General features: G+C 41.9%; 1 protein-coding gene across 1 annotated transcript in view; it reads right to left on the bottom strand.

Moving 5' to 3' along the window:
- Positions 1 to 24,670, bottom strand: part of itfg1 (integrin alpha FG-GAP repeat containing 1) — a 303,430-nt gene that overhangs the window by 13,599 nt on the left and 265,161 nt on the right. Inside the window, exons 15-17 of the mRNA XM_057853607.1 lie at positions 21,285 to 21,409; positions 10,971 to 11,053; positions 7,293 to 7,410 (exon numbers count right to left, since the gene is read on the bottom strand). Coding sequence (XP_057709590.1) covers positions 7,293 to 7,410; positions 10,971 to 11,053; positions 21,285 to 21,409 — 326 coding nt within the window. The remainder of the gene's footprint in view (positions 1 to 7,292; positions 7,411 to 10,970; positions 11,054 to 21,284; positions 21,410 to 24,670) is intronic.

The raw sequence follows: 24,670 nt of genomic DNA, 5'->3' as shown, positions 1-24,670 counted from the left end.
GGATCTCACAGCACCACTACTTAATTCGCTTAGGTTATGTAACATATTTTTGTTCAATTTTCACACTACTTTATGTAGGCGACAAAACTTTTGTCTTGCCAAAATTTGACCTTTATGTCTTCATTAAATGATAATTTTTTTTTCAGTGAAACAAATATATTTTGTACATTCAACATCATTTGGGAGGGTCTTAGCTTTCATATAAGCCATTTCTGAAACCAATTGAATACTTAAAAGTCAGGTTATTAGTAATTGGATGAGCGACAAGACTTTTGTCAGGGACTGTATGTAAATGTAACAATTGGCTGCCAATGAAGATGGTAGACATCCAATCTCATTGAACAAATCCAGTCTAAATTGATTGGACGTCTATCGCTTTCAATGGCAGTAAATGAGTTAAAAGATGATGGATTTCTTTCTGATGTTGACTCCTTTCACATAAAAAAATGATGCATAATTTGTCACCTTGTCACTTCTGTGTGTTTTTCCCCCCAAATCAATACTTCATTCATTCTCCCAGGTATTGACTGATGATCCTGCCTCATTTTTTTTCTGCAGCGGTAAAGATGAAAAGGCTAGGATGTCCTTTGCATTGGCAAGGCACTCCGCTATCGACGCTAACGCTTTAATCGGGCATCTGGGGGACGACATCCGTCATCGAGGGCCAGCGAATCATCATTAAGCAGAGGCACATTGATTTGTGTCCATCCGACGTTTTTAATGACACCGTCGTCTCTGATGTGGATTAATTAAGTCAGATGCTGCGCCTCAGGTGGGAAGCCACTTCCTTTGGAGTGATTGATTGGCCTCCTTAAATATTCTTCTGCTTTGCTCCATATGGATGTTGGCCGTGCTAAGTTAGCATCGGGCTTTTCTTTACGCCGCCTGTCCTCCACCTGACTTTGTTGTCGGGAGAGCAAATGCCAGCAAGTAAACACAGTCGAATACTAAATGGCAGTCAGCCTTCTGGTGCTGACCTTAAATAAGGTACTGCTAAATTCAATACTTTGTTTGAAAATGCAGCATCCCAAAGCTTGTTCGACTCAGCACTATGTCGATCAGAAGTACTGAGACCAACAAAAAAGTTCGAAATGCCTGAAAAATCCCAGGAAGACTGACATTTTGGAGCGAAGCAATTTCACGTGAATTTAAACCATTTCCTGAGTTTCTCCGAGGGCTGATTGGTGCCAAATTTTAGCCACACGTACAAGACAAACTGCCAATGTTAGAAAATTAAATCGGTTTTCATTGTTCTTATTGGGTGGAGCATTGCAGCAATAGACGTGTGGGCTGTAACTCGCTAGTTTCATGACGTATCATTGGTGCGTTATTTAACCACTTGACAACAACATTTAAAAATTAGTGCTGTCAAAATTATCGTGTTAACGGGCGGAAATTATTTTTTTTAATTAATCACGTTAAAACATTTGACGCATTTAACGCACATGCCCCGCTCAAACAGATTAAAATGACAGCACAGTGTCATGTCCACTTGTTATTTGTGTTTTTTGGTGTTTTGTCACCCTCTGCTGGTGCTTGGGTGCGACTGATTTTATGGGTTTCAGCACCATGAACAATGACGAGCTACTAGTTTATTTTTCGATGGAAAATTTTACAACTTTTATTAAAACAAAAACATTAAGAGGGGTTTTAATATAAAATTTCTATAACTTGTACTAACATTTATCTTTTAAGAACTACAAGTCTTTCAATCCATGGATCACTTTAACAGAATGTTAATGTTAATGCCATCTTATGATCTATTGTTATAATAAACAAATACAGTACTTATGTACAGTATGTTGAATGTATATATCCGTCGTGTGTCTTATCTTTCCATTCCAACAATAATTTACAGAAAAATATGGCATATTTTATAGATGGTTTGATTTGTGATTAATTACGATTAATTAATTTTTAAGCTGTGATTAACTCGATTACAAATTTTTAATCGTTTGACAGCCCTATTAAAAATATTTTACTTGTGTACGGTTTGCTTTCAAGTAGATACTATATCAAGTTGATAAAGTTTATTAAAATACATACAAAATAAAAAAAACAAACAATAAAATACAAATAATTTTGCGCGAAATCTATATTGGCGACAACAGGCTTTGATCTGGAATGTGAATCATTCGCAACCATAATAATTCCGATGGGAGCCCCTTCCGATACATGTATTGGTGTTGATTTAATATGAATAACAACAGCTGAACTCATGGTGTAAATAACCACATTCTAGAGATGTGACCGAAAAATCGGCTAAAAATAGCTAAAAATGCATCATCAGTTTTCAGTTAAAATGTTTTGAAGACCGAAAGTTTACTAGTGCAACGATTAATCGATTAACTTGATTAATTTGATTAGAAAAAAGCTTCGACTCAAATTTTGCTGTTTCGAGTATTCGTTTAGTTAGAGTGGCGTTGTAAAGGTTTGTTTTGAAAGTGTTTGCATTTAGTTTTATTGATTTGGGTGGATACACTGCCCTCTAGTGGCAGCAGTGAATATGACATAAATCATTGAACACGGCTGAATCCAGCTGCTCCCTGTTAAGACCAACATAAGGTAACTTTTTGTTTGAGCTAATATGTTTTTTTATGCATTTGTAATTTAGTTGATAGGTATATTTATTGTCTTTTGGGGTGAATATGTGTTTGAATTATTTTTTAAGAGCATTGCAAAAAAAGGTTAGCATTTTATAGCATTTAAGATAGGTGACTTAGCCAATAATTTTTTTGTTGTACTTGGATCCTCATTTGTTATTATTATTTTTTTTAAATACCGTTTGAGCTAGGCTCAGGTATTGAAATTTATTTTTAAAATGAAAGTGCAATTCTGTATAGTTTGAAGAAACACTCAGGAATTTGTATCCATCCATCCATCCATCCATCCATCCATCCATCCATCCATCCATCCATCCATCCATCCATCCATCCATCCATCCATCCATCCATCCATCCATCCATCCATCCATCCATCCATCCATCCATCCATCCATCCATCCATCCATCCATCCATCCATCATCTTCCCCGCTTATTCCGGGGTCGGGTCGCGGGGGCAGCAGCTTTAGCAGGGAAGCCCAGACTTCCCTCTCCCCAGCCACTTCAGCCAGCTCCTCCGGCGGGATTCCAAGGCATTCCCAGGCCAGCCGAGTGACATAGTCTCTCCAGCGTGTCCTGGATCGACCCCGGGGCCTCCCGCCGGTGGGACATGCCCGGAACACCTCTCCAAGGAGGCGTCCAGGAGGCATCCGAACCAGATGCCCGAGCCACCTCAACTGGCTCCTCTCAACGCGGAGGAGTAGCGGCTCGACACCAAGCCCCTCCCGGATGACCAAGCTTCTCACTCGATCTCTAAGGGAGAGCCCGGACACCCTGCGGAGGAAACTCATTTCGGCCGCTTGTATCCGGGATCTTGTTCTTTCGGTCACGACCCACAGCTCATGACCATAGGTGAGGGTAGGAACGTAGATCGACCGGTAAATCGAGAGCTTCGCCTTTTGGCTCAGTTCCTTCTTTACCACAACGGACCGGTGCCGAGTCCGCATCACTGCAGACGCTGCACCGATCCGCCTATCAATCTTCTGCTCCCTCCTACCCTCACTCGTGAACAAGACCCCAAGATACTTGAACTCCTCCACTTGGGGCAGGATCTCATCCCCGACCCGGAGAGGGCACTCCACCCTTTTCCGGCTGAGGACCATGGTCTCGGATTTGGAGGTGCTGATCTTCATCCCAACTGCTTCACACTCGGCTGCAAACCACCCCAGTGAGAGTTGGAGGTCACAGCTTGATGAAGCCAACAGCACCACATCATCTGCAAAAAGCAGAGATGCAATGCTGAGGCCACCAAACCGGACACCCTCAATGCTTCGGCTGCGCCTAGAAATTCTGTCCATAAAAATTATGAACAGAATCGGTGATAAAGGGCAGCCTTGGTAGAGTTCAATCCTCACTGGGAACGAATTCGACTTACTGCCGGCAATGCGGACCAGACTCTGACACCGGACGTACAGGGACCGAACGGCCCTTACCAAGGGGCTCGGGACCCTGTACTCCCCGGAGCACCCTAAATTTGTATTTAGTATTCACATTTTAACGCTCGCTGCGTTGCCGACAGAAAGTCGGATTTGTTCCCAGTGAGGGTTAGACTCTGCCGAGGTTGAACTTTGTCACCGATTCTGTTCAAAACTTTTATGGACAGAATTTCTAGGCGCAGCCGAAGCATTGAGGGTGTCCAGTTTGGTGGCCTCAGCATTGCATCTCTGCTTTTTCCAGATTATGTGGTGCTGTTGGCTTCATCAAGCCGTGACGTCCAACTCTAACTGGCAATAATTGGAAAATAATAAACTCTAATAAATATTTTAAAAAATGTATAATTTGTATTATTCGGCTTTTCGGTTTTCAGCCATGTGTTTCCAATATTTGATTTTTGGTTTCAGCCAAGAATTTCAATGCCAATTTCATGTCGATACAATACAATATCGATTTTTTGGACAACAAAATGTTTTTCGCCAATACAGTAGTACCTCAACTTACGAAATTAATTGGTCCTGGAAGTAGTCTCGTAAACTGGAAATTCCTAAAGTAGAGACACGTTTTCCATGTAAGTGCCCTAATCTGTTCCAAGCCCCCCAAAATTCAGACCTAAATCTTATATAAAGCATAAAAATGCATCAAAATGTTACCATTTAGATTATTGCGCAATAAACATAAAATCAGATTTGAGCATAATGTAATAGAATAGTAGAATAAAAAAATAAAAGTTAATACAATTATGTAAAGCTGGAGGAACATTTCATGCCTCGAGGGGTGAATGATGGGGATGCTGGGATACACACATACACGTACAGTAGAGGTCCCTCTTAGCCAAATGGATCCCAGGAAGATAGCTAAAAGCAGAGCACCTATAAGTATGTTACGTTCAGTGAACTCTGGAAGCTGCGAATAACAGCCCATACTGTACTTTTGCCTCTCGTATCCAGAAATGTCTTTCATAACAAGAGGCAATATTTTCTTGTTCAGGCGTGTCTTAACCTGAAAATTCTGTTTGTAGAGACGTTCGTAGGTAGCGGTACCACTGTACTAGTCCTACTAAAAAAATTTGCATATTGTGATAAAGTTCATTATTTTCTGTAATGAACTGATAAACATTAGACTTTCATATATTTTGGATTAATTACACACAACTGAAGTAGTTCAAGCCTTTTATTGTTTTAATTTCATTGATGATTTTGGCAAAAAAGTCAAGAAAAAACAAAAATCCCTATCCCAAAAAATTAGGATATCACGAAAAGGTACTCTAAAGAAGCTACTAACCTAATCATCTGAATCAACGAATTAACTCAAAACCACTGTGAAAGATTACTGAGGCTTTTAAAAACTCCCAGCCTGGTTCATTACTCAAAACGCAATCATGGGCAAGACTGCCGACCTGACTACTGTTCAGAAGGCCATCATTGACACCCTCAAGCAAGAGGCTAAGACACAGAAATAAATTTCTGAGCGAATAGGCTGTTCCCAGAGTGCTGTATCAAGATACCTCAGTGGGAAGTCTGTGGAAAGGAAAAAGTGTGGCAGGAAACGCTGCACAACCAGAAGAGGTGACCGCACCCTGAGAAAGATTGTGGAGGAGGGCCGATTTCAGACCTTGGGGGACCTGCAGAAACAGTGGATTGAGTCTGGAGTAGAAACATCCAGAGCCACCGTGCATAGGAGTGTGCCTGAAATGGGCTATAGGTGCCGCATTCCCCAGGTCAAGCCACTTTTGAACCTGAAACAGCAGCACAAACGCCTGACCTGGGCTACAGAGAAGCAGCACTGGACTGTTGCTCAATGGTCCAAAGTACTTTTTTCAGATGAAAGAAAATTTTGCATGTCATTCGGAAATCAAGGTGCCAGAGTTTGGAGAAAGACTGGGGAGAAGGAAATCCCAAAATGCCTGAAGTCCAGTGTCAAGTACGCCCAGTCAGTGATGGTCTGGGGTGCCATGTCAGCTGCTGGTGTTGGTCTACTGTGTTTTATCAAGGGCAGGGTGAACACAGTTAGCTATCAGGAGATTTTGGAGCACTTCATGCTTCCATCTGCTGAAAAGCTTTATGGAGATGAAGATTCCATTTTTCAGCACGACCTGGCACCTGCTCACAGTGCCAAAACCACTGGTAAATGGTTTACTGACCATGGCATTACTGTGCTCAATTGGCCTGTCAACTCTCCTGACCTGAACCCCATAGAGAATCTGTGGGATATTGTGAAGAGGAAGTTGAGAGACACCAGACCCAACACTGTGGATAAACTTAAGGCTTCTATCGAAGCATCCTGGGCCTCCATAACACCTCAGCAGTGACATAGGCTGATTGCCTCCATGCCACCCCGCATTGAAGCACTCTTTTCTGCAAAGGGATTTTCGACCAAGTATTGAGTGCATAGCTGATATAATTAATTGAAGGTTGACTTTTTTGTATTACAAAACACTTTTTTGTATTGGTCGGATGAAATATGCTTATTTTTTCAGATCGGGATTTTTGTTTTTTCTTGATTTTTTTTTGCCAAAATCATCAATATTAAACCAATAAAAGGGTTGAACAACTTCAGTTGTGTGTAATGAAGCCAAAATATATGAAAGTCAAATGTTTATCAGTACATTACAGAAAATAATGAACTTTATCACAATATGCTAATTTTTTGAGAAGGGCTAGTATTACAAAATCGACTCCATGCAAGGGCCTTCCATTGATTGAACACATTTAACACAATTAGCTACGTTTCAAATAAAACGCTAAAAATACAAAGCGATTTCTTCAAGAAAATGGTGATGGGTTTGACCAAATAACAGCCACATTTACTAGCAGATGGGCAACATTAGAAAGTGAAGAATCAATTTTTACCTCTGCATGTGGGTGAAATTTAATGACCGGCCATAAAAAACACAAAAATATCAGGGTCACATTTATGAAGCGCGCAAGTACGGCAGATGGCTAAGCCAGGATGTGGCGGTTGAATGAGCTCAGTGGTCGGTGTTAGAGCTGAGAAAGAGGAAACGCCACAAACACAACCGAAATGTTGCATGTTTCCATGTATGCTTGATGTGGGAGTGCGACTGTGTGCAAGAAAGGCGGGAAAAGAAGCGGCGGCGGAGGCTCCCCGGGGGGCGTATTTATGCGAGTAATGAAAGAACAAATCCGCCATGCTGAAAGGACAGAAGACACCAATTAATTAGTCCTTCCGGGTCTTACAGAGAGAGATATTAGCTCAGTGTGTGTGCTGGGGTGTTTGCGTGTGTGAGTGCCGACCTTCTCCTGCCAGTGAAGGATGCCGATGATGATGAGGATGAAGACACAAACGCCAATAAGGGCAATGGCGGTCAGCAGCACACTGTTACTGGGTGTCAGGTACAGTTTGGCGCTCCAGCTGTACGCAAAGAAAGAGAAGTTGTCATTTTGTTGGCTTTGTTTAACCTTTGATTAAAGGGAACCTCAGACTTAAAAGACTTGTAGGCTCTAACAAGCCACAATTGTTCTCTTCTACTAAAATATGTTAATAGAAACACATATATTATTGCCATTGATTTAAAAATCTATAATACAATGGGGCAAATAAATATTTAGTCAACCACTAATTGTGCAAGTTCTCCCACTTGAAAATATTAGAGAGGCCTGTAATTGTCAACATGGGTAAACCTCCACCATGAGACACAATCTGAAAAAAAACCCCCTCAGAAAATCAGATTGTTGGATTTTTAAAGAATGTATTTGCAAATAATGGTGGAAAATAAGTATTTGGTCAATACCAAAAGTTCATCTCAATTGTGTTCATTGTGTTACTGATAGTAGCCTTTGTTACTGTGGTCCCAGCTCTCTGTAGGTCATTCACTAGGTCCCCCCGTGTAGTTGTGGAATTTTTGCTCACCGTTCTTGTTATAATTTTGACGCCGCGGGGTGAGATCTTGCATGGAGCCCCGGATTGAGACAGATTATCAGTGGTCTTGTATGTCTTCCATTTTCTAATAATTGCTCCCACAGTTGATTTCTTTAAACCAAGCTATTCACCTATTGCAGATTCAGTCTTCCCAGCCTGGTGCAGGCCTACAATTTTGTCTCTGGTGTCCTTCCACAGCTCTTTTGGTCTTGGCCATAGTGGAGTTTGGAGTGTGACTGACTGAGGTTGTGGACAGGTGTCTTTTATTACGATAATGAGTCAAAACAGGTGCCATTAATACAGGTAACGAGTGGAGCCTCGTCAGACCTTGTTAGAAGAAGTTAGACTTCTTTGACAGCCAGAAATCTTGCTTGTTTGTAGGTGACAAAATACCTATTTTCCACTCTAATTTGGAAATAAATTCTTTAAAAATCAAACAATGTGATTTTCTGTTTTTTTTTCTCCACATTCTGTTTCTCATTGTTGAGGTTTAGCCATGTTGTTGACAATTACAGGCCTCTCTAATCTTTTCAAGTAGGAGAACTTGCACAATTAGTGGTTGACTAAAAACTTATTTGCCCCACTGTATTTAGTACGTTTTGACCTACGGAGGGCGCCATGTTTTACGCGCGCAATGAACGTTGGGGGTGATAATGCGGTTGGACTGGACTGAGAGAATAGCTGTGCTAGCTAGCAAGCAAAGCTAGTATGACGACTGGCATGATTTTGTCACATTCTGCTGCTGGTCAGATTGTTTTGTTAGAGCTGTGGGATGAGTTCCCAGCGTCGTACCTGCATCCAATTCCAGCACAACAGCAATGTCTTTCAACCGATCCTAGGCAGCTTGTCGAGATAGTTACTTGCTGCCATTTGACAGTTTGTATATACCTTCGTTGCAAGTTGCATCATTGCCTTGTTTTTTTTTGTTTTTGTCTGTCTGTCACCGCGGTTTTCCTTTTTTTTTTTTTTTTTTTTTTAAAATTTGATTGATCCCGACCTACTGTCATAGACCCTTTTTGTTTCTCCCTTCGTGCGATCGTGTTTTTTTTTTTTTTGTGTTCAAAAAACCTTTTTATACAATCCCTATGTTATTGTTGTCTGCTTGCTGTCTGAAGTGAGCGTTTTTTTTTTCTAATTCCGTGGTCAAGCCAGCCACACTGTCTTTTCAGTTTCCGTTTCCCTTTCAGGTTTTACCGCTCAGACAGACAACACATGTGGGTTGCAAATGCTTTGTAAGAAAAATCATGACCCTAACGTCACGTGTAAATATAGTCCTATAGTCTACGCGCTCGTCTGTCACACGGGAAACACAGGTTAGAATCCTGCTGGACACCTTCATTTAATTGCTTTTGCTGCTCGTTTTGTGAAATATCGACAGTGCTGTCCAGCCCATTACTTTTCTGCTATGGTTCAAATTGGAAGGGCAGAACCGACGACATGTTTATGTAGCTAACGAGTGACACTGTGGAAGTACGGCAGCGCTGCCCAGTGACGTCACTGCCCAGAGAGCATTGCGTCGTCAACAACAATGGTGACCTACTAGTTAAACAAATTTTTCAAATTTTATAAAAACGAAAATATTAAGAGGAGTTTGAATATCAAATAATTATAACTCATACTAACATTTATCTTTTAACTCATTTGCTCCCAAAAACGTATAAATACGTTCTCTTTTTAATTGTTTCAGTGTCCCAAAGACGTATTTATACATCTTTTACGTTTTTTTTTTCATAAGAGACATCTCTGGGTTCTAATTCAACTGAGCTCCAAAGCACAAAGCTGAAAATCCATTTTAAAGCAATAAAACTGGCCACTAAAAGGCAGTAGCGCATTTTGTAAGACCCGCAACCTGATTCAACGGCAATGAACGGCCGGGCCGCATGGTCGGAGCGCCGGCGGAAGGATGCCAGGCGGCGGAAGACCGATCAGAACAACCGAGAGGACGCCTGGGATGCCAGGCGCTGGACGACCGAGCAGAACGACCGGGACTACCAATGCAGTGGAAGATGCCGTTGAGCCCGTGCTGCTCGCCGAGCAGACCCCGCAGAGACAAAAAAAAAATCCATCTTTATGAGACAGGCGGCGATGAGGGAAAAGTTTACCGGTCTGTTGCGGCGACAACAGCGTCATCTCTCAGTTATGTGTAAATAAATTGTTACTTTGCTATTAAAAGCTCCATATGTCTTGTTGTTTATGTTATTTTGTAAATGGAAAACATTATTCAGATGTTTGGGATGTAACTAAAGCAAAAAATAGCTGTGTTAAAGTCAAAGTTATGTTTGAAATGTATGTTTTTACAAAAAGCTCAATTTCTGTTTTTTCATCACAAATTGGAAAATTGCTCAAACTAAGCTATTTTCTAAGGCTGATTTTTAAAGAATTGAAAAAGATATGAACTTACTTTTTTTTCCTGCTGAAAGAAGAGAGTAATCTTTCTTTTGGAGGGTTCCATGTTTATATAGCAATAGAACAGAATCTTCTGTGGGCCGTGCAAAATCAGTCAAAATCAGTAAAACGGCCGGGAGCGAAGGGCCTTGTTCGGATGAAAATGGCTGGGAGTGAATGAGTTAAGAACTACAAGTCTTTCTGTCCGTGGTTCCCTTCAAGCACTTATTGAACTCATTGGCTGCCATCACTGACGTCTAGTGCCGTCAATGGCACTGAAACACGAGCATTCACAGTACGATCACCAGGTTTAAATGAACTGGAGGTCGATCGTTGTGATCCCCTCACTGGTGTAGCAAAATATTGTGACATCTAGAAACCATCTGGTGCTGGAAGATCATTAAGGTGTACCGTTTTCAGCACCCGTGTTGTGGGGGCTTGTGTGTCGCCATCTGTATCGTCACGCATGCAACCGTGAGATCACATGCTGCCTGTGCGTGAAAGTGTATTTGTGGATGTGTGTTTGCACAACACCATAAAATCTGTGCCGCTAACTTAAGTGTGTTGTCGCTATGTGCTGGCGGATGAGGCGCTCCTTCTAAGCCAATGGTGTCCATGGCAACGAGCGCACAGAGCGTCCTATGGTGAGGGAGTGTTTGTGTGTGTACCTGCTTGGCTGATTGTGCGGGTAGGGGATGACAATGAGCTGAGAGTTGGGGATGATGGCCGTCCACTCCTGCCTCGCAGACTCCTAGGGGAACAAACATGTTAGACTGTATTGCTTATTGTGCTATATTGTGCCACATTTAGAAGATACTGTGGTATATGTGTTATGTTGATAGCAAAGCTAGCATTGATAAGATTTCAAAAATATCACTTATCCTGCGTACGGGAAAACACTCTCGACAACATGGAAAACTAAGCTGCGCAACACTGCGAAAAGCTTGCGAATAAATTGTGTTGGGAAGCATTGTAATCATGAAGTAGTACTCAACTTCAGGTTAGGGAAATTAAAATTGTTTGCAACATTAATTCAAGTCTTCTCCAGGCTCTACTTTGAGTTCAAAGTTTCGAGTGGGTCAGCACTGAAGAATCACAAAAATAAATAGAAATAAAATAAAATGACTGGCCTCTGGCTGAATGTTGAACACCGTTTGCAATTTTCTCACATCTTTTTAATGTCAGTTTCCTGCCTTTAGGCATAAACTTCCAGTTAAGACAGCTGACATTACGAATACGCATGAGAATGCACGCAAACAGACACAGCCAGCATTAAAGGCATCACTTGGCGTGGTTACGCATTCATTGAATAACTTAATCAGTCCTTATCACATTGATAATGTTGAAAAAGTGGACTGGAGCTTCGGCGGTCGCCGAGGTAAAAACTTGAACATGGGATGAGTTTGGCGAGGCCAAGGAAAACGACTTCTGGATGGCTTCGAGGATATTCTAGTCCACCATCCGGCGTCTGAGAGGAAGAAAGCAGTGCACCATTATCACTGTGTATAGTGGAGATGGTATACTCGGGACGTCGTGAGTCGGTGGGGAGAATACTTCGAAGACCTCTTCAATTCCACCGACACGTCTTCCTTTGAGGAAGCAGAGTCTGGGGATTCCAAGCTGGGCTCTCCTATCTCTAGGGTTGAAGTCACTAAGGTTGTTAGAAAGCTCCTTGGTGGCAAGGCCCTCTGGGGTAGATGAGATCGGCCCAGCGTTCCTAAAGGCACTGGATGTTGTGTTGCTGTCGTGGCTGACATGCCTGTACAACATCGCGTGGTCAGGGACAGTGCCTCTGGATTGGCAGACCAGGGTAGTGGTCCCCCTTCTTAAGAAGGAAGTGTTCCAATTATAGAGGGATCACACTCCTCAGCCTCCCCAGTAAAGTCTATTCAGGGGTGCTGGAGAGGAGGGTCCGTCGGGAAGTCGAATCTCAGATTCAGGAGGAGCAGTGTGGTTTTCTTCCCGACAGTGGAACAGTGGACCAGCTCTACACCCTCGGCAGGATTCTCAAGGGTGAATGCGAGTTCGCTTAACCAGTCTACAAGTGTTTTGTGGATCTGGAGAAGGCGTTTGACCGTGTGCCTTGGGGAGTCCTGTGGGGGATGCTCCGGGAGTACGCAGTACTGAGCCTCTTGGTAAGGGCTGTTCAGTCTTTGTACGACGGGTGTCAGAGTTTGGTCTATATTGCGGGGAGTAAGTCAAATTCATACCAGTAAGGGTTGTACTTTGCCAAGGCTGCCCTTTGTCACCAATTCTGTTCATCATTTTTATGGACAGAATTTCTAGGTGTAGCCGAAGCGTTGAGGGTGTCCGGTTTGGTGGCCTCAGCATTGCATCTGTGCTTTTTGCAGATGATGCGGTGCTGTTGGCTTCATCAAGCCGTGAGCTCTAACTCTCACTGGAGCGGTTTGCAGCAGAATGTGAAGCAGTTGGGATGAAGATCAGCACCTCCAAATCTGAGACCATGGTCCTCAGCAGGAAAACGGTGGCATGCCCTCTCCGGGTCGGGATGGGATCCTGCGCCAAGTGGAGGAGTTCAAGTATCTTAGGGACTTGTTCATGAGTGAGGATAGGAGGGAGCGGGAAATCGACAGGCGGATCGGTGCAGCGTCTGCCGTGATGCGGACTCTGCACCGGTCCGTGAAGGTGAAGAAGTAGCAGAGCCGAAAGGCAAAGCTCTCGATTTACCAGTCGATCTATGTTCCTACCCTCACCTAGGGTCACGAGCTGTGGGTCGTGACCGAAAGAACAAGATCCTGGATACAAGTGGCCGAAAAGGGTTTTCCTACGCAGGGTGTCCGGGCTCTCCCTTAGAGAAAGGGTGAGAAGCTCGGTCATCCAGGAGGGACTCGGTGTCGAGCCGCTACTCCTCCGCATTGAGAAGACCCAGTTGAGATGGCTCGGACATCTGGTTCGGATGCCTCCTGGACGCCTCCCTGCAGAGGCGTTTCGGGCATGCCCTACCGGCAGGAGGCCCCGGGGACGACCCAGGACATGCTGGAGAGACCATGTCTCCCGGCTGGCCTGGGTACGCCTTGGGATCCCGCCGAAGGAGCTGGTTGAAGTGGCTGGTGAGAGGGAAGTCTGGGCTTCCCTGCTAAAGCTGCTGCCCCTGCGACCCGACCCCGGATTAAGCGGCAGATGATGGATGGATGAATGGAAATTGAAGTGGCTTATCAATGTGATTGGGGTATAATGTCTTGAAGTGACGTCTTCATTGATTTGGCTTCATGATCTCCACTGCCAACATTTTTAGACACAGGAAACATACTGGTCTTTCCTCGTCTCACACTGTATTATAAGTGGAGCCAAATGCTAAATACGCTTCGTCATATTTCCTCGTCTTAGCTTTCGGGAGACATGTCCGACATCCCTGTCAAATATTTTTTCATGGTGTCGCTGCAGGCTTTCTTCAAGCACTTCATATCTCCTGCTCTTTGCTGTGTGGTCTCGTTTTGTTTAAAAATACTGCGCAAACTCTGAAAATGACAGCGCCACTGCCATCCACTGAGTGGATGTGCAATTACACTTTATTCTAGTAAGGCAAAAACGCATGTTCCCCAAGGTCACATGCGCCCCCCCCTCGGCATTGCTAAGTGAGCGCCCCCCACTATTAGACAAGGACAGATTTAATGTCTAAACAGACAGAGTGATGTTTAGTTGACACGTAAGTCAGTCGGGGCTTCCTCTTCTTCTACTATTTTTCCTAGTATATTTGGTCACGCTGCATTTACATGCTGTGGGAAAGATTAACCTTACCACATTGGTAATTACAAGTACATTCTATTCATGTCTTTTTTGTTGTCGTAGCCAAAAGACATAGCAGATATGGACTGAATTTTGGTTTGTTACATGGAAAAAAACCCCAGAATAATTCATCTAAAACAACAAGAAGAGAATACATCAAAATACAAATGGTAAGTTTTTGTTTGTAACTGAACATCTTAGCGAACACTTGGTTAAAAAATAAGATTTTTATATATTTGTACACTACGTTATTATGCGAGCGTAAAAAAAAAAACAACAACATGCAAATTGACTATAAATCTTTAAAAATATCATTTAGCAGCATCAATCCGTGCACCTCGAAATAATTTGTTCGGACTAAGGTTCTGATGCATGAACACGCAAGACCTAATCGGATCATTATTTTTAGTGTCCATGAACACTGTGCATCCGATCATAATTTTAGCCCAAACGCTGATTGGATTGAATGAATTTTGTCAATGAAAACATACCCAATGGCAGGAATAAGAAATCTACTTTAGAGTTTTACTGGGGGCCATAAGCAAACTGCATTTCATTTTTTTTGTCATTTTAATATGATTACGTCTGTTTTTAATGTTCATTTTATTAATTGATTAAAAAATATTCATCAAAACATTTAAAAAAAAATACACAATAATGATTCATACATATAACATTAATGAATAATATTAATAAAACACACTACGACCCCTGGCATCCACATATGGGAAGTTTTACTGGGGGCCATAAGCAAACTGCATTTCATTTTTTTTGTCATTTTAATATGATTACGTCTGTTTTTAATGTTCATTTTATTAATTGATTAAAAAATATTCATCAAAACATTTAAAAAAAATACACAATAATGATTCATACATATAACATTAATGAATAATATTAATAAAACACACTACGACCCCTGGCATCCACATATGGGGACATCACATTATTACCACACTGTTAACCAAATATTAATATTGTGGCCTACATCAGCCAAAATGTGTAGAGAGTGTTGAAAAATATCTTCCAAAATTAGTGCACTGTATTGTGGTGTAGTCCGTACCAGTGGAATACGGCAGAGACAATATAAATCAATCCAAAGGTATCCAGACACTATTTATAGTATTATAAAATATACAGATTTTTTTTTAGTGCGTCATATCATGATACCGCTGATCGTATTGGAAAACTATAATATTTGATGAGTTCCTTATCGTTATATGTGAGAGCATAGGGAAATAGCATTAAAAATGTCATAATGCTCGCCATATTGTGATACACACCATAAGATTTACTCACCGGTACTGTGCTATACTGTCAGATGGAAATCTGACTCAAATAAATCAGATGATTCAGTTGCACCATGAATGTATCGGTGGCAGGGAGGTGTTAATTAATTTATACTTCATTCGAAGCGGATGTTTTGCAGGAGGAAAATATACCAGTTCAGGTTCAAAGGCAAAAAAAAAAGTGTGGCACTGCAAGATTGATAACACCAGTGAAGGAGTGAATCCCCATCATCCCTCACCACCCAACCACTCGTGGAGGACAAATACTGGACGGCAGTTATTAAGGTAGATTTGAGAGGAAAGTAGATAAGAGTAGTTTGAAGTCCCAGTGGGAAAGATGGAGAAGCAGCAGCATGGATTGAAATAAAAGATTAAACACACACTTCATGTTACTGGCATCATGAGAAGGAAAAAAAAATACACAGGATGGAAAATAGCTGCAGGAAATACAGCTAAAAAAAAAAAAAAAAAAAAAATATATATATATATATATTTAAACAAAGGTTAGGGTTTCAGACAAATTAGGGTTTCAGAGAGAGTTTAGATCAGTGTTCTTAACCTGCCTAAAGGTATCGAATCCCACACATGTGCATTTACTGAACCCTTTGGAATTGAAATATTAAAGCTTTATTATTTTTTTTTTTTAATTTTTTGTTGTTGTTGTCAAATTCAAAACCAATATAGCTACGCTATCAAGCTACAGTCTTATGAAAAAGTATCTGAACTTTTTGGAATTTCTCATATTTCTGCATAAAATCACCATCAAATGTTATCTGATCTTTGTCAAAATCACACAGATGAAAATACAGCGTCTGCTTTAATTAAAATCACCCACATTTATAGGTTCTTGTATTTTAATGAGGATAGCATGCAAACAATGACAGAAGGGGGAAAATGAGTAAGTGAACCCTCTGCCTAAGGAAATTTAAAGAGCAACTGAAACCAATTTTTACCAATTTTTTAAACATTTTAAATCAGGTGTGTGCCCAATCACTGATGAGTGGTTTAAAGCTACCCTCCCCACTATAAAACACACACATGGTAAGAACTGTCTTGATGAAAATAATTGTCTAATGTGCAACATGGCTCGGTCAAAAGAGCTGTCTGAAGAACTGCGATCAAGGATTGTTGATTTCTATAAAGCTCGGAAAGGATACAAAACCATCTCAAAAAGTCTGGATGTTCATCAATCGACAGTCAGAGAAGTTGTTTACAAATGGAGAGAGTTTGCCACTGTTGCTTCTCTCCCAAGGAGTGGCTGTCCACCTAAGATGACACCAAGAGTTCTACGCAGAATACTCAGAGAGGTAAAAAAGAACCCAAGAATGTCTGCTAAAGACTTACAGAAATCACTGGCACAGTCCAATATCTCTGTGCAAACATCAACTATATGTAAAACTATGGCCAAGAATGGTGTTCATGGGAGGACTCCGCGGAGGAAGCTGTCTAAAAAACATTGTTGCTCCTTTAATGTTCGCAAAAAGGCACTTGGACACTCCGCAGAAGTTTTGGCAAAATATTATTTGGAATGATGAAACCAAAGTTGAATTGTTTGGGAGTAGCACACAATCTCATGTGTGGAGGAAAAATGGAACAGCTCACCAACATCAACACCTCATCCCCACCGTGAAGCATGGTGGAGGGAGCATCATGATTTGGGGCTGTTTTGCTGCCTCGAGGCCTGGACAACTTGCAATCAGTAATGGAAGAATGAATTTTAAAAAATTATCAGGATGTTTTGTAGCGTCTGTCAGACAGTTGAAGCCAAAAGGAGGATGGATGCTGCAACAAGACACTGATCCAAAACACAGAAGTAAATTAACTTCAGAACGGTTTCAGAAGAACAAAAAACGTGTTCTGGAGTGGCCAAGTCAAAGTCCAGACTTGAACCCCATTGAGATGCTGTGGCATGACCAAAAGACAGAGTTTCATGCCAGACATCCCACGAATCTGACTGAACTACAGCAGTTTTGTAAAGAATGGGCCAAGATTAGTCCTGATTGATGATTCAGATTGATTTGCAGTTACAGGAAGCGTCCGTTTGAAGTTATTGCTGCCAAAGGGGGCCCCACAAAATATTAAATGTGATGGTTCACCCACTTATTTTCCCCCTTCTGTCATTGTTTGCATACTATCCTCATTAAAATATGAAAACCTATAAATGTTTGGGTAGTTTTAGTTAAAGCAGACACTGTTTTTGCATCTGTGTGAATTTGACAAAGCTCAGATCACATTTGATGTTGATTTTATGCAGAAATGTGAGAAATTCCAAAAGGTTCAGATACTTTTTCATACCACTGTATCTAAATCCCCATTCAAATTACCTAAAATTTCAAATTTACTAAAAAATATTGCCTTTTTTGCCACTGATTTCACTCTTCCTGTATGTCTGTTAAACTTCCTCATCCCAAGTGTGAGTCAACCTTCCGCTGAGCAAATCAGTTTCTCCTCCCACTAGATAGAGGGCCAGCAGTTGAAAGAAAGTGAATAAATTCTGTAAATTGTGGGCTAACCAGTCCAAAATCTAGTCTATTCACCGAACCACTGGGGTTCTATCGAACCCAGGCATAGAACCACTGGTTTAGATCATTTCAAATTAGGTTTAGGATTTCATACAAGGAGTTTTAGTATCTCAGGGTCTTGTTCACAAGTGAGGGAACAATGGAGCGTGAGATTGAATGGAGAATCGGGGCAGCAGGAGCAGTATTGCGGTCGCTTTATCGCACTGTTGCAACAAAGAGAGGGATGAGCCGAGAGGCAAAGCTCTCCATCTACCATTCAATTCTCGCTCCTACCCTCAACTATGGTCATGAGCGATGGGTCATGACCGAAAGAACAAGATCGTGGGTACAAGCGGTTGAAATGGGTTTTCTCAGGCGGACTGCTGGCTTCTCCCTTAAGCTCCTTTCAGACTTATATCCTGGTAAATTCCTGTGCATGGTGACACAGGATTTAGCTGTGTCATGGCTTTCACACATGGGGAAATGTCCCGGGTATAAACCAAGTTGTATGTGTGAAAGTGGCTTGATTTACAGTGGGGCAAGTAAGTATTTAGTCAACCACTGATTGTGCAAGTTCTCCTACTTGAAAAGATTAGAGAGGCCTGTAATTGCATGGGTAAACCCTACCCATGAGAGACAGAATGTGAAACCCCCCCCAGAAAATCACATTGTTTGAATTATAAATAATTTCTTTCCAAATTAGAGTGGAAAATAAGTATTTGGTCACCTACAAACAAGCAAGATTTCTGGCTGTCAAAGTGGTCTAACTTCTTCTACCGAGGTCTAACGAGGCTCCACCTGTATTAATGGCACCTGTTTTAACTCATTATCGGTATAAAAGCGGTTCGTTAGAGAGCATTTGGATGATCCAGAAGAGGACTGGGAGAATATGTTATGGTCAGATGAAACCAAAATAGAACTTTTTGGTCGAAACACAGGTTCTCGTGTTTGGAGGAGAAAGAATACTGAATTGCATCCATAGAACACCATACCCACTGTGAAGCATGGGGGTGGAAACATCATGCTTTGGGGCGTTTTTTCTGCAAAGGGACCAGGCCGACTGATCTGTGTAAAGGAAAGCATGAATGGGGCCATGTATCGAGAGATTTTGAGTGAAAATCTCTTTCCATCAGCAAGGGCATTGAAGATGAGACGTGGCTGGGTCTTTCAGCATGACAATGATCCCAAACACACAGCCAGGGCAACAAAGGAGTGGCTTCGTAAGAAGCATTTCAAGGTCCTGGAGTGGCCTAGCCAGTCTCCAGATCTCAACTCCATAGAAAATCTGTGGAGGGAGTTGAAAGTCCGTGTTGCCCAACAGCAGCCCCAAAACATTACTGCTCTAGAGGAGATCTGCATGGAGGAATGGGCCAAAATACCAGCAACAGTGTGTGAAAAGCTTGTGAACAGTTACAGAAAACGTTTTGGCCTCCGTTATTGCCAACAAAGGGTACATAAGAAAGTACTGAGATGAACTTTTGGTATTGACCAAATACCTATTTTCCACCATGATTTGCAAATGAATTCTTTAAAAATCAAACAATGTGATTTTCTGTTTTTTTTTTCCACATTCTGTCCCTCATGGTTGAGGTTTACCCATGTTGACAATTACAGGCCTCTCTAATATTTTCAAGTGGGAGAAATTGCACAATTAGTGGTTGACTAAATACTTATTTGCCCCACTGTATCTCTGGTTGGCGTCTCGGCGCTCTCTGTGCAGGGAGGGCGGTTGGCGCGATTTTATAACCCGAATATTAATTCATTTTGGTCGGCATCGGCTGTCACAGAGCCGGTAGAGGTAGCGTTCCCGACGTCGTACCTGCAGCCAGTTCAAGCTCATCAAGACCGATCCAAGAGAAGGGTGCCGAGATATTAACTTTCTGGGCGGCATTCGACACCTTGTGCTCTCGAATTTCGTGCATTTGCTAGCTTGTTTGTCTGCCACCCTTGTTTTGAAATCAGTTTATTTTGTTGTCTTATCGGCTCTCTGCCTACTGCTTAGGTTAGTATTATTGATCCCGTCGACCTAGTCGGACCCATTGTGTTATTCCCCTTTTTCCACGATCGCGTGTATTTTTGTTTGTATCTAATAAACCCTTGAACGCAGCATCCCTCTGTTGTTGTCTGCTTTGAGGTACAACCTTGTTTCCGCAGTTGCGGACCCTAACATCGGCAACAAAATAAACGACACATTTCCAAAGATGGAAGATGGACTGTCTTCCTCGGTTCTACGATCCAGTAGCAATTTAATTTCGTTATGGTTTCAGTTTAATTTAGCCATTTTGATAATTTTGACGTTTGTTTACCGCTTTTCGTCTTACTGCGAAAGAGGAGCAAACAACGATCGGGCCGCCATGATATTACGTCATCAGCCTTTGTGCTGTGACCCTGGAATCAAAGCGTGCTTTCACACATGCCTTGTCCCGGGAAGGTCCCGGACCTAATACTAAGACGTGACCCGTTAAATGTCCGCGTAATCTCCATGTCAGTCGACCTAGGAAATTGCTTTTACACACAAGGGCTACCCGTTTAAATCCCGGGATTTTATTGGTCTTTTGGTATGTGTGAAAGGGGCTTTAGAGACAGGGTGAGAAACGCTGCTATTCGTGAGAGGCTGGAGTCAAGTCGCTGCTCCTTCAGGTAGAAAGGAGTCAGTTGAGGTGGTTCGGGCATCTGGTGCGGATGCCATCAGAGCGCCTCCCTAGGGAGGTGTTTCGGACACATCCAGCTGGGAGGAAACCTCGGGGCAGGCTCAGGACCAGGTGGAGGGATTATATCTCGACACTGGCTCCAGGATGCCCCAGTGAGAGCTATTTAATGTGGCCAAGGAAAGGGAAGTTTGTGGTTCCCTGCTGAAACTGCTGTCCCCGCGACCTCACTTCGGATAAGAGGTTGAAGATGGATGGATTTCAGACAAGGGTTTCACCCCAGGTATTAGTTCAAGCAACCACCAGGGGGCATCCGAACTAGATGCCTGAGCCACCACAGCTGGATCCTCTCCATGCGGAGCAGTAGCAGCTCGACCCTGAGTCCCCCGGATGACTGAGCTTCTCACCCATCTCTAAGGGAGAGCACGCAGGAAACTCATTGTGGCCGCTTGTATCTGAGATCTTGTTCTTTCGGTCACGACCCACAGCTCGTGACCATAGGTGAGGGTAGGAACGTAGATCCACAGGTAATGTTAAACAATAATTCAGCTATTTCTCGTAGTGAGTTGATTACACTTGTACATGCCTGAGAGACGAGCTGCTTTGTTATCATCGTGTTTCCTCGTTATTCTTAATAAATGTGAAGAGACCTTGGGGCCCATAGGGATGCCACCAAGTATATAATTTAGTCTGGTGTTGATACCCTTATTTTGAGAACCTGATCTAAACCTCTTCTTGGAAATTGAGCGCTACAGTGATTGTAGCTTGTATCAGGCGAAAAGCTAAGTTCCGCTCACCTCTTCTCTGGACCGGCGTGGAATACCGACCACCAAGTGGTCGAGGAAGTTGGCACTGCGTCCCAAGCCTAACACAGTGTAGGGCAGCTGCAAGGAGAAGTGCGCTGACTGACTCAACTGGCCCGCTGCAAAATGGAGAAAAGATCACGTTTATTTTTCTTCATTTTGTTCGATCTTGATTCTACTCACGATTTTTCAAAAACTTTGGTTGTTTTTAAGTAATGGCATCTACCATTGTATATGTGTATTAAGCTAGATGAAATACATTTTGTATTTTAGTGCACAATATGCTTAAGTAAAGTAGAGCCCACTTGGAGTGTGATTAACTCATTCACTCCCAGCCATTTTCACCCGTGCAACCCCCTTTGCTCCTGGCCATTTTACTGGATTTTGACTGATTTTGCAAGGCCCACAGAGAATTCTGTTCTATTGCTATATAAACATGGAACCCACCAAAAGAAAGATTAGACTCTCTTCTTTCAGCAGGAAAAAAAGTAAGTTCATACTGTATCTTTTTCCATTATTTAGACATCAGCATTAGAAAATAGCTCAGTTTGAGCATTTTCCAATTTCTGATGAAAAAACAGAGGAATTGAGCTTTTTGTGAAGCATACATTTCAAACATAACTTTGACTTTAACACAGCTATTTTTTGCTTTATTTACATCCCAAACATCTGAATAATGTTTTCCTTTTACAAAATAACATAAACAACAAGACAAATAGAGCTTTTGGTAGCAAAGTAACAATTTATTTACACATAACTAACTGATTGATGTTGTTGTGGCCGCGACAGCCGGGTTAACTTTTCCCTAATCGCCGCCCGGCCGTTCGTTGCCGTTGAGTCGGGTTACGGGTCTTACCAAATGCGCTACTGCCCTCCAGTGGCCAGTTTTATTGCTTAAAAATGGATTTTCAGCTTTGTGCTTTGGAGCTCAGTTGAATCAGAACCTAGAGATGTCTCTTATGAAAAAAAAACAAACAAACGTAAAAGACGTATAAATACGCCTTTGGGACACTGAAACAATTAAAAATAGAATTTATTTATACGTTTTGGGAGCAAATGAGTTAACTGCCAGAAAACCAGTATTTCACTCTTCTTGAGGGACTGTTCAAAATATGCCCAAAAAAAATCAGTTTGTGTCTGCATATGCATATCGCCCAGCATGCAATGTTGTGAGCAGGAAATGTCAAATATATGTTTTATGCACATTTATAAAATAGGCAAAGGAAAAAAATGTCTTGTTAGACACTCTTAAACATTATGACCTCACTGACTATTCAAATGAAATTAAACATCCAACGCAAATAATCTTTTATGAGCAGTGTCCAATCAAAATCTATTACCTCACTGGCCTTCCTTGTTTCACATCCCCTCACCCTTACACCCTGCACCCCCCCATCAGCTGCTGTGTCTCGCCCACGCGGCCCGACTCTTCCAAGTGCAGCCGACATAAATCAACCTCTCCGTGGTAAACAAAGATGGGAGGATAGAGAGAAAACGAATGAGAGCGAGGGAGCCTGGAGGCAGCCAGTGATCAGAACTAATGTGGATGGACTGCGCATTGCAAAGCTCTGCCTCTTCCTCCGCCTCGCTTAAACCTCGACATTGGCCGCTTCCTTCCAGTCCGAGGAACCTCTGGAGGGTCAGGTCATAAACGAACAAACACACTCGAGCTCTCTGAGGGGAAAACCATTAAACCAGGATGACACACGCACAAGCAGACCATTTTCGCTTCATTTTTTTGCACCATTTCAAATGGGGTTTTAACCCTTCGCTCATTGGTTGCCTTTGACGGGCCGAGACGTCAAATCCATTGGGACTGGGAGACTGACACCGAATAATCGGTAGCATAATAATAGAGTTTTTGAGCTTCTTAACCTTCTGTTTACAGTGCAGTCAATTTTATTGCTTGTTTTTTCCATTCTGCATAGCTGTAAATAAAACTGAGCAGTAAATGAATTTTCTGGTTATTTCTTTGAATATTGACTCAGATCTCTGTATGTACTGTCTGTGTATACACTATACTATATATATATTTATATATATTGTTCTTTTCTTTTCGGCTTTTCCCTTCAGGGGTCGCCACAGCGAATCATTTGTCTCCATCTTAGCCTGTCCTCTGCATCCTCTGCTCTCACACCAACTACTTCATGTCATATACAGTATATTACATTTTTGCATTGGGAGAAAAGACTTGTACTTTTTACTTGTAAATTTTAAATTAAATACTTTAGTTCATTTACTTGAGTATTTTCTGTCTTAAGTAATTTTTTACACTTGTATCGGTATTTGTAATTAAGTAAAAAGCAAGTACTTCATCCACCATTCGGCATGTGAAGGTAACCGATAGATAGATAGACTGAAAGAAAGAAAGAAAGAAAGAAAGAAAGAAAGAAAGAAAGAAAGAAAGAAAGAAAGAAAGAAAGAAAGAAAGAAAGAAAGAAAGAAAGAAAAATATGAGAGGTGGGGTGCGCATCCGTGATATGGCTCAACAATACAGCCGTAGACAGTCTACGATCTTGGCGGTCCTCCTCCGTTCGCCAGTTATTAGTTAAAGTGTCAATTATTCTCGATTTTTAACAGGTACACCTAGACGTGAGCATATTACCCCCGTGCTATCATCACTCCACTGGCTTCCAGTCCATTTTAGAATTGATTTCAAACTTTTACTGTTTGTTTTTAATTCTATTAATGGCCAGGCTCCATCTTATCTATCGGAAATTTTAACTTTTCGTAACTCTGGCAGGACTCTTCGCTCGACCGGCCAGCTTCTTTTAGATGTTCCAAGGTCAAAACTTAAACAGTGGGGAGACCGATCCTTCGCGGTTGCTGCCCCCAGGCTGTGGAACAGCCTTCCCCCCGAAATCCGCACCACCACGGATGTAGGTCTTTTTAAGTCTCAGCTAAAAACACACCTTTTTAGACTCGCCTTTTACAAAGATTAGGATAGCCTGGTTTTATTAGCTTAAGGGCTTTTTTAATGTTTCTTTTCGATTTTATCGGTTTTATTGTTTTACTTGCTGGAATTTTATTGCGATGCGCTCTTTGTTTTATTTTATTTTGTAAAATGTCATTGTATAATATTTTCCTGCTTTTTTTTTATCTTGAGCCATGTTTTGTTGTAAAGCACTTTGGGGGCCTTTCGGGTTTTGTAAAGGGCTATATAAATAAATTTGATTGATTGATTGATTGATTATTGTTGTGGTAACATCGCCAAAGAAATCGCCAGCTTCATCAGGTTTATAATCATTTATTCCATCAACTTGTGCAACACAACACGCCTAGTGTCCCCCGCAGCAAGTAAACAAAGTGAAAGTAAAAAGGCTCACCCTGTCAAATTAGCCACGCGATGCGTTCAGGTACACTATGCAAACACATTCACC

Source organism: Corythoichthys intestinalis, chromosome 1 (genome assembly GCF_030265065.1).
Source record: "Corythoichthys intestinalis isolate RoL2023-P3 chromosome 1, ASM3026506v1, whole genome shotgun sequence".
Lineage (NCBI taxonomy): Eukaryota > Metazoa > Chordata > Actinopteri > Syngnathiformes > Syngnathidae > Corythoichthys > Corythoichthys intestinalis.
The sequence above is the reverse complement of the archived record's forward strand: the minus strand, read 5'-3'. Positions and strand labels throughout refer to the sequence as shown.